This window comes from Leptinotarsa decemlineata, unplaced genomic scaffold, assembly GCF_025532065.1.
Source record: "Leptinotarsa decemlineata unplaced genomic scaffold, Ldec_3_MD MMD2_tig00026358_RagTag_RagTag, whole genome shotgun sequence".
NCBI classification, from domain to species: Eukaryota; Metazoa; Arthropoda; class Insecta; order Coleoptera; family Chrysomelidae; genus Leptinotarsa; species Leptinotarsa decemlineata.
This window is the reverse complement of record NW_027412703.1, coordinates 8,161,893-8,176,328: the sequence shown is the minus strand read 5'-3', so window position 1 is coordinate 8,176,328 and position 14,436 is coordinate 8,161,893. Positions and strand designations below refer to the sequence as shown.

Below are 14,436 nucleotides of genomic sequence, written 5' to 3'. Positions count from 1 at the left end.
ATAATGTGTGCTAATGGTTTGGCGATATATTGAGCAATTTTTTTAATGACTTTCGTTGAGATGCAATCTATTCCGACAGAATTGGTGTTTTTCAATGAGCTAATCGCATCCATGACGTCACAATCTAATACAGGGGAGAAATAAAATGATTCACTTCTGTACATTGTGGTATAACTATTAATTTTTTTTCAACTAAAGTAGTTGTCGACAGCTATTTTAGCATTGCTTGCATAGAAACTGCCGAAAGCATTTGCGACGATTATTTCATCTTCAACAATGTCATCATTAATATTTATTTTATAACTCGATGTATTTTTAGTTTTTCCTGTTTTGTTCCTCACGATATTCCAAATTTGTTTCTGCTTTTGATGGTGACCCAGACCTTCTAATTTGTTTTGATAGTATGCATTTTTTGTATAATTAAGAGATCTAACATATATTTTTTAATATTTTTTATAGACTTCGCTATAATGGACATCACCAGAATTCCGCATCAACCAAAAAATATTTTTCAAGTCCTCACTCAAATGATATCATTATTCAACCATCCTTCTCCAATATTTTTCCCTTCAATTTTTTTCACAACCATTGGACATGTTAAATCGATCAGTTATTGAATTATATTATGACAACTCTCATAGACCGTCAGGAAAGTCTCTTTTTTAAGAAATAATTTCAAATTTGTGAGGTTCAGTTCACTGGTATTCCTGTATGTCATCGATTCTTTAACTGATTGAGACTCATTTGATTGTTCGTTCGAAATAATTTCGAAAATAGTACCAAAGTGATCGCCGATATTCATGTTTTTAACGGTTTCGAAATACCTTGATTTGGAAATTTGTGAAAAAATGATATTATTTACTTTCACTAGTTTTACCATTAATATTAGTGAATATTCTTGTTGACTCACAATTTTTACAGTTTAAGTTATAACTCTCCAACAGGTCATTTAAGAGTGATCTATCATTCGATTAGCATAAATAGTTAATGTTTACATCTCCACATGTAATTAAATTGTGTTGCTTTTTTTTATAGTGATCTATGGCGAGAGAGAGTCTGTTTAAGAATGTCTCAATATTTCCATTAGGCGATCTAAATTAAATTGAACTTGTTGGACTCAGTTCGAAAGTATATTGCACAAGCTTCAAAATCTAATTCTACAGAAAGTCTATTTATGAAAATGTCTGATTTAAATTCAATTTCTTTCTTGATAAATATTATGCTGCCACCATGTATATGGTTTTGTCGCGTGAAATGTGTCGCGAGGATGTATTCGTCAAATTGAACAGTATTCACATTGAAATTATTACACCACGATTCAGAAATACATAATATATCTTGTTTTTCTTCAGATAGGACTAGTTCAAGCTGACTAGTTTTATTTATAATGCATTGAACATTCAAATGAATGATTTTCAAACTATCAAAAACTACAGTACCTACTTGTTTAGAAGGCTCGTTGGTTGTAAATTTCAGAATGCTTCCTGCGAAATGTAAACTTTTTAACAAGTACTCCTTCCGGCCAATGGGAAGAAGTATAGTAGGTCCTGAAGTTCAACGTCAGCTTCTACTGTATAAGAGTTGAGTCTGCCATGAGAAGTTAATTTTTCGACGGTAAATGAGTGTCCTGGTGATTTATTTCCTAGGTATGTTTTTATCCCTTGTTCTGTAGAATGCGGCAAACATTTTCCTACGTACAGCCATAGTCTCATAGGTGCACCAGTGAAATCTGCTGCCGCTGCGGTACTATAAGTTCCCACTATCACTGATGAGTTTCTGCCATTGTGTCGTCGCATATTGTTATTGTTTTTAGGATTGATGGAATGTTGAACCTTAGGTTTTGTTTCCATCGTTGAAATTTCGACACTTTTTTGTTGTTCCATTTCTTTACTGATAACTTTCTCCGAAGATGGATTTAAATCAAAGATCGTATCGTTTGCTACGTGAATTTTCTCTTTTTGATTACTTTCATAGTTCGAAAGGAGTTTAATCATATCGATATTAGATTCTCTGAGGACTTTTATTTCCTCTTTCAACTCAGAGATTTGCTGCTCCAAGTTTTTAGTATGTTTCTTCAATAATTTTTCGAAGAATGTTTTCATTTCTTCACCAGCATTCGTCTTAATTTTCTCAGCATCATTGCTTTTTGGGTTGCTTCTCGTTGGAGCCATATCTTTAAGACTCGATAATGTAAGATAATATAAAATAGAGCAGACACAAAAAACACGTCCACTCGTTCAACTCGATACTCAATATTCTGTGACTGAGAGTATGAAATGCCCAGTGACGGCTCGTGCATTGGAGAACAGGGAAGGCTAAAGTCATAAAGACTATATATACACAGAAAAGCCCACCGGAGGCGCAAAAATTTTTTGGGGTACCGCACCTATTTAAAGCAAAATACGTAATATTTGCGTAAATGCAAACAAAAATTGACTATTGCCGAAAATTATACGTATAAAACTGACCATTAAAAAAACAAAAACAAGGAAAAAGGGTTGTCTTTGAGTTATTTAATATAAACGAACTCTTCTTCTTTTCTTAAAAATTGCTAAAAACGATTGAAAGTTGTGATGTACAGGTAATATCAGTAGTTTCATCAATTTCCCATGCAAAAAAAGAAACACTTTCAATCTCCTTGTATTTGCCCCATAACATTAAAATTTCCTTGCAATTGCCGCGATTAATCGAATCTTCGGTTTCATCGTGTCCGCGAAAAGTTAATTCTTGGGAACCCAAATAAATCGTAATATCGATCAATCTTCTTAAATTCGACGGATTTTCCCTAACCTATATTTTGTTTGCTAAACAATTTTAATTTACAAGACGAAAATATATGCTCCTTATATTAAAAATGTCTTTCTGTAGAAAGAGGCAAATTTTTTAAATTGGAGTATCCTATTTTAGACCACGTTTGGTATTCGGTTTGTACGGAAAATAAAACACAGGGCCAACAAAAAAGTTTTTCTCGTTTAATGGAGCCAGTTAACCAATCACATTTATCGTACCAACTAATATTAAATACTCGATTTTGTCGATTATCTGACGCTTTAATTGAAATCAAATTTGGATGTGGCCTTCCCAGAGTTTTAATAATGTAAAATTTGTTATCATAAGATAAAGACTTAAAATTATTTGTCAGCAACCAATCGACTATATCGTCAGATTTTTTAATTTCGTCCAACTTATCCATAATAAATGGAAAAAGAAACTTACCGAAAAGTGAAAACCTGAAAACACCTTGAAATTGAAAGAAAACACTTTAAAAACACATTGAAAACATTACCAAAAAGCACTGCTATAATACAATAGTGCCTGTTTTATACACAAATAACAAAATTATCAAGAAACACTAAAACGATTTACCAAAATATTTTTCAGTTCCGGTCCGTCACGGCATCCCGTCCGAATATAATTTCTATAATTTCGTCCGCTATAATTTCTGCAACTAAAATCACAAATCGGGACGTATGTCGATGATTGGATCGGTCTCGTGGAGCCTGTGTTTTTTGAAGTGGTCGGAGGCTTGGCTCCTTTGTAACGTATGTCATTTATTATTTTGGGTTGATGGTTTATTCGTTTTTCCTTCATGGGCGGTGCGTTTGAGTTTTGTTGATGCAGGATACAGTGTGGTACGTACTACGTAGTGAGTGATAGTGTTTTTCGGGCATATCATGTATTTATTTCGAAAATTAATATTAAAGTAATGATACCCAAGCAGTTTAAAAAAATAAACATAATTGTTTGTTAATATCTTTTAATTTATTGCGATAAATAGCCTCAAATTTTATGATGCCGCTGAAAATGCCTTAGTAGAATAATCAAAACAGATACTTTTCCTTTATCAGTAGCATCAATTATATCAACAGTAATTTTCAGAAGAGCCGAAGTGCAGCTATGATCTGGCCTAAAACCAGATCGGTTATTTTGAATAATATCATTTTTCGATAAATGTTCTCGAATTTGGTTTTCAATGACATTCTCCAAAATGTTTGATGAAGTGGGAAGTATACTAATTGATCTGTTATAATTTAGGCTGGTAGGATTTGAATTCTTGGGCAGAGGTATGATGTGAGATTGTTTCCACACTTTTGGAAAAACATAATTTTGACAGTAATTAATAAGATGTGAAACGTGTTGCAATAAAAATGGAGTCCAAAGATGTAACGTTAAAATTTTAATGCCATCCGTACCTATTGCTCTGCTTTTCAATTTTTTCACTATATTAAATATTTCTGTATCACTGACTTGTTCAAAATCCAAAGAGGAGAAAGTGTCAACTGTCACGAGGTGTTACATCATTGTATTTTCCATCAGGTTCATATGAAATGTATTCGTTTGTTATTTGAAGAAGAGTTTTTCATGACACCATCAGTTAACCTAGTGTGGCTCAGAAAACAGACCTCAAACAAGTCAACACTATATAATAAATACATTATTTACATTACATTTATAATAATGATCACTAAAATTCCTCGTTGCGTTTACCTCCCGCCGTGTATTTATGTTTTTTATCCCTCCAACTTTGTGATGTACAATAACATGCTTTCGACTGAGCATCCAAAAAGGACTTACATCCAAGGGTCAATGTTCCAGTAAATAACATTTTTGCAGCTCCTTTGCACGCTGAAACAAAAATATCAATTGTTATTCGATACTTTCATGAAAGAATAGAAATTTCAACAATTTTCAAAACTGACAGATTTTTTGAATAAAATAATTTTCTACTATTGACTGAATCATGGTCCAATTCTTTGATTATATATTATAAGAACGTAGATTTTGTCGACTGGAAACACGATTAGAAAGAACAAAAGCTGGGCTGTTGGACTGTGGTCGAAAGAAACTTATTGCACCAAACGTTTTGTCTGCTACTGCGGCAAACATATTCGCTGGTGAAGGCGTTGACTGGAAGAATGAACTTAGTTTGTAGATTTGTTTATAGGCTATGACTCATACGGGCGCAAATGGTGAATTTACGCTTCAATACTCTTCTATTAGGTATTTAGAAAATATCGCATTCGATTTGTAATAGTGTTCGGTTGAAGATCGACCTAGTTATAGTATATTCAAATTGTATTTTCGATGTTAGTTAGCTTATTCAACTTTTTTTAAAGGAAAAAACACAAGCACTTCAGGAAAATCCTTAAGTCGCTCTCAGAGCGGTGCCTGTGCGCAAGTAGCGATTCACATTGGATATGAATCGCTGGAGACTAATCCATTTGGAAAAAGGTTCCCAGGAAGTTTATTCCACATAAACGCAGTTCTCCAGATGAAAGAGTTCCTTAACAGTGAAGTTCAAGGTGTACTGAGTTGAACCTCAAAACGATGAGAAGCTACAGTTCGTCGCGTATTTCTGATAAGTACCGTTCTTGTTAGAATTAAATGTGCCGAGTCACTTGAACACTTCCCGTGAAATTATCTATAGAGGAGAAACAAATCACCAACCTTTCTTCGATGTTCCAGGCTATCAAGGTTGCACATGATGTTCGCGTCTCCAATCAGGCGGATGACTCTTTTCTGGATAGAATCCAGCAAATTCAGGGGCAGGGGGCAGAGCTCCATATATGTGAACAATAATCCAAAGAAGGTCTGATCTGAACTTTATTAAGCATCAAAAGTTGCTGAGGTGTGTACACTTTTCTTGTTCGGAATAATGTTCTAAGCTTTTGAGAAGCAACCTTTGCAATTCCAGCGACATGATTGTGCCAAGACATATTGGTGTCCATTTTAACCCCCTACAAACTTATCAAAGCAGAAAGTGAAATTGTCTGACCTGACATTATTATATCCGATTCAGAAACATTTATCTTTTTGGAGAAAACCGATGCCTGGATTTTTGTGACATTGAATTGAACGTAGTTACTTCCGCCCCAATTCGAAATCACTTCTAGATCCTCATTGAAATATGTAACCCCCTGCTGCCGGTGAAGATGTGCCTCCGTAGCCCACGTCCTGGAATCAAATCGAATGACAAGACAAGTGTGTTGTCGTCAGCAAAGCAATATATTGAATTCTTGATTTTTCCAATAAGGATATGGTGGTTTACGGCTTTTTCACACGTGAAGCTCACCGTGTGAAAGAGTCCTTACAATACTATTTTACGCACCTTCTCATGCTACTTATGCATATCATGTATGAAGTTCGTGCTTTCTACTTGCTCATTTAATTGTCAACAAATTATCTATTTCAAACTAATTAGCCACTAGTTTAACCTATTCGTTCATAATTCATTCTTATCATATACCATATATGGAATACCATATTCAAAAGGCTCAGGAAATTCTCAGATAAAATTATTAATTATCATAACAAATGTTATTTCAGTGAGTAAATTTTCCATAAGTTTTAATTGGTACCTACACTTTCAAATAACATCGTTTGCGTTGTCACCATATGTCTATTAAATCGACAAATTCAGGATTCCTTGTTGTTTGGCCAACTACCTAACAAGCCCAGTATCGAGATTTTTACGTATATTTCAATAAAATCTCACTTTCATACTATGGAAAATCAGACAAATCTGGCCATTTGATCAGGTTCTAGAACTACTATTTACAAAAAATTTATAATTTTTGTGATCATAGTTGTAGTGTAGCAATTTATATTATCGGCAATCGAAATTTTTGTAGTCATAATAAATTCAACACTGACGTTCTTATTAGTCAATGGGCTATGCTTGAAGATAGGCAGTAAACAAATCTAAAGAAATGTTCAAGCCCGTCTCGGATATACCTACACAGCAGGTTGAATAGACTGACGCCTATCAGAAAACAACTACTCTACTGGCTAATACCACGAACGGCGTTGGATTATATCTGACAGGCGTCAGTGCAGGAATCTTCACAAAAAATTTTCTGCATATGCAATTGGCAATACAACTGAAAGGGTCCACCTTCAATTTTGGAACGGACACACTTGCACACTGGTTTCGGGCTCCTTAGCCACTTGTCAATGCAAGATAGTGACCATCATCGACCTAAAGTCAATGATACTCCATAATTGAAAATATTCCCCCATGCCCGGGTTGAGTGCCCTCAAGTAGAAGCTTCCCCCCCCAGCTAGTTAGCGAGGAGAACCTACTAGGGCACTCCATCCACCCCCGCTCTCCGAGCGGTCCTCAACTTACTGATGGGCATTTCAGCAAGATTGACATCTGACCTCTGTTGGTCGAAAGTCAACCTTTAGGCGCTATTCTTTCGCGATCGGTAAAAATGTTTTGTCGCGACTATTCCTAACTGAATTTTTGCATGGGGGCCCCCAAAAACTAACCGGCGGCTGTTGTTAGCGTCGAGCGTTCCTCAGTGAATCTAAGGATAATTGAATCGCAGTCGAGTTGTTCTGCGGTGAACTTGCTGAAAGAAAGTCTGATTAATATGTTTACCGAAGTCGCCTGACGGAGACTCGTGGGGGCGGTCGTAGATTCTGCCTTGGGTGTTTATTGAAAATCGAAATTCTTACGGAGTATTTCATTCCTCGTCTTAAGTTGGAGCGAACAACAAAACTGTCACTCCATCTAGTGGACGAGGTACTAACCAACTGCATATCCGAAATTTGCCCGATTCCTCTCAATAAGGAAGAAAAACTTTCTCATTAGTCAGTGGGCTATGCTTGAAGACAGGCAGTAAACAAATCTAAAGAAATTAATTTTGAATGTTCAAGCACGTCTCGGGTATATCCACATAGTAGGTTGAATGGACTGGAATGGACGAGGAATGAAATACTCTGAAAGAATTTCGATTTTCAATCATGGAGTCAATTTGAAGAAAATAATGCAATAGTCTAACCGTTACAGCACTGGGCTTGAACAAGAAGGCTTATGCCAACAGAATTGTGACTTTTCTCTACAAAAAAAAAATCAGCGCGATTGGAAATTAGGGATATTGGAGAAATACAAGGATTATATTTGGTTGTATCAAAAGTTTCGTCTGTTTCAATATCATATGTTTTTGAATCTCCATATTTCAATAACTATTTATTCTACTGTGTCATAGTGTATACTGATCAATGAAGAATTTTGTACAGGGGAAAACTCCTGTTTTCAAACTAGAAAGATGAAAACTAATGGTTGTACCTGAGAGCCAAATTTCATAACAAACTTGATCGCATGGCGATTTCTATCATCGTTTCTTAGTTACAGCATGTTTTTCGAAAATGTGCATTGTTAAAAAAATTGCTATAACTTTTTTCCTGTCGAAAACTTCTTGTTTCTATAAAAACATTTCCAGCGCACTCTTTTACGTAGAATTCAATGGTGTAAAAACCTTTTTTTTCAAAAGAGATATCAATAAATATTGATGTAAAACTATTTTTTTATTAGACACCCTGTAAATTCCTGCATATTTCAATTGAGTTTAAAATTTCCTTTCAAATATGTAGCACACTTGATGTTTAGCCACAGTGATCTTTGAAATACAGAGCTTTTAGGTTTCTTCATGTAGACTTTGAAACGCACATTTTGATCAAGTAGGCTTTGACGATGCGGCGATAAAAAATAATGCAAATTTTTACTGGAAGCTACCAAATTTTGATTTCAGTAGTAAAGACGCTCGTCAATTTGTGGTTTTTGTTCAATTTTCAAACACATTCGCAATGAAGTATGAGAATTATGAAAAAAATGATATGATAGTCTGTTTTATAACAACCTGGGAAAATGCAGAAACAGCAAGCAATTTGTATCACGAGAGGTATCCAGAGGGAAAACAACCTTTTGGAGACATTTTTGCAAGATTGCGACACAACTTAATTGATGGTGGTCGATTTGAAAAAAAAAGGCCAAAATGATATGAATCTAATAGGGATGAAGAGTTGGAATAGTCATTTTAGGAGCTGTTGAAAATAATCCCAAATCGTCAACGAGATATTTGAACATATCAACAGGCCTACCAATAACAAGTTAGGAGGATTTTGGAAAAACACAAATTCAGGCCATACAAGACCAAGAACGAAAGATTTTGAACGCCGCATGGATTTTTGCCAATGGTTCCTGGAAAGTTGTAACCAAGTTCGTGATTTCTCGTTGTATTGTATTTGGACAGACACAATTTATATGAGCAGTGCCGGCATTTTCAACCGCTACAACTCTCATATTTGGACATAACAAAATCATCATTCTATTGTGGAGGAAAGAAGTCAAGGAAGATTTGGATTCAGTATGTGGGCAGGTGTTTTAGGGGTAGAATTATCGGACCGTTCATTTATAATGGCACTCTTACATCTCAGAAGTATTTAGAAATTTTAAAGCAAAATATTGAACCACTTGATAATGAATTGCCACTATTGGAGCCAAAAAAAAATATATTTTCAACATAACTATGCTTCGCTTCCCAACACTGCAATCATCACCGACGTTTGGCTGCAAATTTTGGTAATAATTGGATAGCCAACTGAGGACCCAGGCCGGCCTGGTCACCGGACTCAACGCCTTTGGACTTTTACCTCTGGAAAAGGTTGAAAGATTTCATTTTTAAATTGCCGACCAATCATTTTTCATCTATCTAGTTTGAAAACAAGAGTTTCTCTTTGAAATGGTTCAATTGGGCTCACTATGTACATTGATGCTGTTCATTCTTTTCAAATTAAAATGTTTTGCCTCTTTTCAGGTTATTACTATATTATTTCGTTCAACGATGTTCGGCCACTTTTTCTTTACCAAATCACTTTACCACTATAACTTTCTACCAAACCATCTCAGCAGAGTCCTATTGTGAGGAAATCGAAGAAATTCACCAAAAATTGCGTCAACAGCAGCCAGCACTGGTCAACAAAAGGGGTCCGAAGGGAAGGAGCTCTTCGACATCGCCCGTCCGCACGTTTCACGAATCACCGTCCGAAAATTGAACGAATTGAGCGTCGAAATTCTGCCTCACCTATCATTGAGAGTGATTTGATTTGCTGGAGATTAAATTCATTTGGAAAAGCGCATCCAGTAAGTTTATTCCAGATGAATGCAGTTCTCCAAATGGAAGACTTCTCAAACGGTGAAGTTCTAGGTGCACTGGGTTGACCCTCAAAACGATGAGCAGCCACAGTCCGTCGCGTATTCGCTGACATGTACCGACAAATGTGCCAAGTCACTTGAACACCTCCCGTGAAAGTATCTATGAAAGTGAGACAAATCTCTAACCATTCTTCGGTGTTCCAGACTATCAAGGTTGCAACTGATGTTCGTATCTTAAATAAGGCGGATGGCTCTTTCAATCCAGAAGTGTCACGGTATACTTAGGAGCTTCGTTCATGTGAACAATACTCCAAAGAAGGTCTGACTCAGCTTTATAAAGCATCAAAAGTTGCTGGCGATTGTACAGTTTTTTGTTTCGGAACAGTGTTCCAAGCTTTTGAGAAGCAGCCTTTGCAATTCCAGGGACTTATCGAAGCGGAAAGCGGAATTGTCTGTCCTGACATTATTATATCCAGTTCAGAGACATTTATATTTTTCTAAAGAAATGAACTTTAAACGTTCAAGCCAGTCTCCGATATACCTACACAGTAGGATGAATGGACTGATGCCTATCAGAAAATAACTACTCCCCTGGCTAATACCATGAAGGGCGTTGGATTATATCCGACAGGCGTCAGTGCAGGAATATTCACAGAAAATTTCCTGCATATGCGATTGGCAATACAACTGAAAGAGTCGACCTTCAATTTTGGAACGGGCACATTTGCAGCCAGGACTGCCAGTCTTCAAGCATAGGCCACTGACTAATAAGAACATTTATATTTTTGAATAAAACTGATGTCTGGGGTTTCATGTCATTGAATTGAACCTGGTTCCTTTCACCCCAATTCGAAATCACCTCTAGATCACCATTAAGATATGCAGCCTCCTGCTGCCGGTGAAGATGTGCATCTGTAGCCGATGTCCTGGAATCCAAATGGAATGCGAGACACGTGTGCTGTCGTCAGCAAAGCTACATATTGAATTCAGAAATCAACAATCGAATGGAAGCTGGAAGTGTGCAGGTCATGTAGTGGAGAAAACGAGAAACAACCAGCTATAACAACTGAGTCTGTTTTTCTTTTACTTGGATGAAGATTCAAAAAAATCGTTTATCTAGACAAGTCTACGAAGGAATGAACACGTACTCTCAGCAAAGAGAATTATGGATTCGTCAACACCAAGTGAAGAAGGTTGGATTGCCCTTCATGAAACAATACGGTGAAAATTGAAAAAAGGCCATTTCAAAAAGAGGTTATTGAGAAAAAAGGCCCTTTCAAAACAACAACTTTCAAATATATGAGCATGGAGTCACACTAAAATCACTGTATCCTAATCAGTTTGTTCTCCGAATATTCTTTATAAAATTGAAACAGATATCATACACGCAGGGACGCAACACAATGAATTTCATAAAATGAGTAGCAATTAAACTAAACAATATTCCTATTGATTTAAAAAAAATTCAAGAATGTATTCGATCAATAAAATTAGTTTCACTTCCTGGGTACATCCACTTCTGATCTGGATTTGTCAATTTATCAGACAGTATGAAGTTGAAATTCTGGAAAAATTCAATAATTCATATTTTCTTCTATCAAAATTGTCCTTCAAATTATTTATTCATAACAGCAACATTTTCTACAGCACATTCGTTTTAATATTCACCGTCTAATTGTCAACTTTTATTGCAAACATATGGTAATTGATATTTACTTGCATAATAAGTAGAAAAATGTCACTTATCACATATGCTTATCGGTGGCTAACACATAGCACACATTTCTGAATTTCCATTAAATTTGTTTAACGCAAAATATAAATTTTTTTATTGTGAATTCAAATAAAGACATTTTTGCACCGCCTTAAAAATTTCAAATGAAATCTTTAATGACTTGTATTCTATAATATAAGTTATGAAATGAGAAACCAAGAAACAAAAATCATTTGGCGCTCCGGGGCAACTTCATTGATTCCAGTGGCGCATTTGCTTTTTCAGCTGCAGGAAAATCCGGAAAAACCTGCAGCACCACATCATCTGAAAATCTTGATCTGCCAATATATAGTTGTTTCATACATTTTTCAAATAGAAACGTATTATAGCATAAGAACAAAAAATATGAGAAATGTTTTGAAAACTAAATAATGTAAATGAAATACAAAGAGAAATTATTTCAAAACCATTTGAAAGCGAACAAAAATTTTTTGAAAACGTTTGCGAGAATGTATGTACTTCATCAAGGACAAACTATCACAAGATTTGAATAGAAAGAAATATTTTTAAATATATTTCATCACATTCAGAGTTTTGTTTCAATTGAAATATGTCAGGGATTGACAAAGGAGGTAGAAGCGAATTTGCAAGTATCTAGTATCTATGTGCATTTTCGAAAAGTTGTTGTTGTGCTTTTTTCTTATCAAAAATCTCTTGTTTCTATGAAAACATTTCCAAAGCACTTTTTTATGTAGAATTCAATGGTCTGGAAAACTTTTTTTTCAAATGAGTTTGTGCAGTATCCAAAAACAACTTCAATTGAATAAAAATGGCAATATAAAACAAAAACTTCAAGTGTCACAATATTTTGTCAAATACATATTTGTCATATACATATTTGATACTAGCAAGCCACCCCGGCTTGCTATATAAATTCACCCATCGGAAATTTGAGGGCATGGAGAAACAGTGCTGAACATACTATTTTGTTTTATGGACGCGCCTTTTTTCTTCACAGCTGGCGCCCCAGTTGGAATATTTGAAAATTCTTTCTTATTGCACATTCACAATATAAAACTAACCTACATACAAAATTTCAGCCTTCAAAAAATTTACCGATCCGCAGAAACAGTGATAAAAATATAAGTTAATTTTATGAACGCACCTTTTCCCCCGCGGTTGGCACCCCAGTTGGAATATTCATAAATCCTTTCTTATTGTAAATCTACAACATAAAACGAACCTACATACACAATTCCAGCCTCCGAAAATGTAGCGGTACAGAGAAACAGTAATGAAAATGTAATTTTTATATGTAAACGCTACCCTTTCATTCCCAGTGGACGCCCCATTTAGAATATGCGAAAATCCTTTCTAATTGCACATTTATAACATAAAACGAACCTACATTCAAAATTTCAGCCTCCGAAAATATAGCGGTACAGAGAAATACTGATGAAAGGGTAATTTTTATATGTAAACGCTACCCTTTCATCCCCAGGGGTGGACGCCCCATTTGGAATATTCGAAAATCCTTTCTAATTGCACGTCTATAACACAAAACGAATCTACATTCAAAATTTCAGCCTCCGGTAATAAGCGGTACAGAGAAACAGTGATAAAAAGGTAATTTTTATATATAAACGCTACCCTTTCATCCCCAGGGGTGGACGCCCCATTTGGAATATTTGAAAATAATTTCTAATTGCACGTCTATAACACAAAACGAAACTACATTCAAAATTTCAGCCTCCGGAAATATTGCGGAATAGAGAAACAGTGATGAAAAGGTAATTTTTATATGTAAACGCTACCCTTTCACCCCCAAGGGTGGACGCCCCATTCAGAATATTCGAAAATCCTTTCTAATTGCACGTCTATAACATAAAACAAAACACCATTCAAAATTTCAGCCTCCGGAAATATAGCGGTACAGAGAAACAGTGATGAAAAGGTAACTTTTATATATAAACGCTACCCTTTCACCCCCAAGGGTGGACGCCCCATTCAGAATATTCGAAAATCCTTTCTAATTGCACGTCTATAACATAAAACAAAACTACATTCAAAATTTCAGCCTCCGGAAATATTGCGAAATAGAGAAACAGTGATGAAAAGGTAATTTTTATATGTAAACGCTACCCTTTCGCCCCCAGAATATTCGAAAATCCTTTCTAATTGCACGTCTATAACATATAACGAAACTACATTCAAATTTTCAGCCTCCAGAAATATAGCGGTATAGAGAAACAGTGATGAAAAGGTAATTTTTATATGTAAACGCTACCCTTTCATCGCCAGGGGTGGACGCCCCATTTGAATTATTTGAAAATCCTTTCTCATCACACTTTTATAACATAAAACGAATCTACATTCAAAATGTCACCCTCTGAAAATATAGCGGTAAAGAAAAACAGCGATGAAAAGTTAATTTTCATATCTACCCTTTTAATTCCACAAGGGGCCCCAGTTGAAATATTTGAAAATCTTTTCTTATTGCGCATTTTAGACCTAAGAAGCGCCTGTATATCAAATTTCAGCTTCCTAGGACTTACCAGTACGGAGAGACAGTTTGTGGGTAATCTCATTAGTTTTGTTTGTTACAAATGCACTACAACTCTACAGGTGGGTCTATTCACACATTAATGATTTCTGAAAAGTATCTAACTTCATGGTAATGGATTCCGAGTTGAAGGCTGTAATTCGAAAATGTTACGAAGAATTGAAACAAAGCGCATGTGAATATGCACGCGTCCTCATGTACAAACTTAATTTATACCTT

General features: G+C 35.5%; 1 protein-coding gene across 1 annotated transcript in view; it reads right to left on the bottom strand.

Annotated features, from left to right (window-relative positions):
- Window positions 1-4,407: 4,407 nt before the first annotated feature.
- Window positions 4,408-14,436, bottom strand: part of GXIVsPLA2 (phospholipase A2 group XII) — a 47,547-nt gene continuing 37,518 nt past the window's right edge. Inside the window, exon 3 of the mRNA XM_074184762.1 lies at window positions 4,408-4,626. Within this exon, the coding sequence (XP_074040863.1) occupies window positions 4,466-4,626 (161 nt within the window). The 3' untranslated portion in view covers window positions 4,408-4,465. The remainder of the gene's footprint in view (window positions 4,627-14,436) is intronic.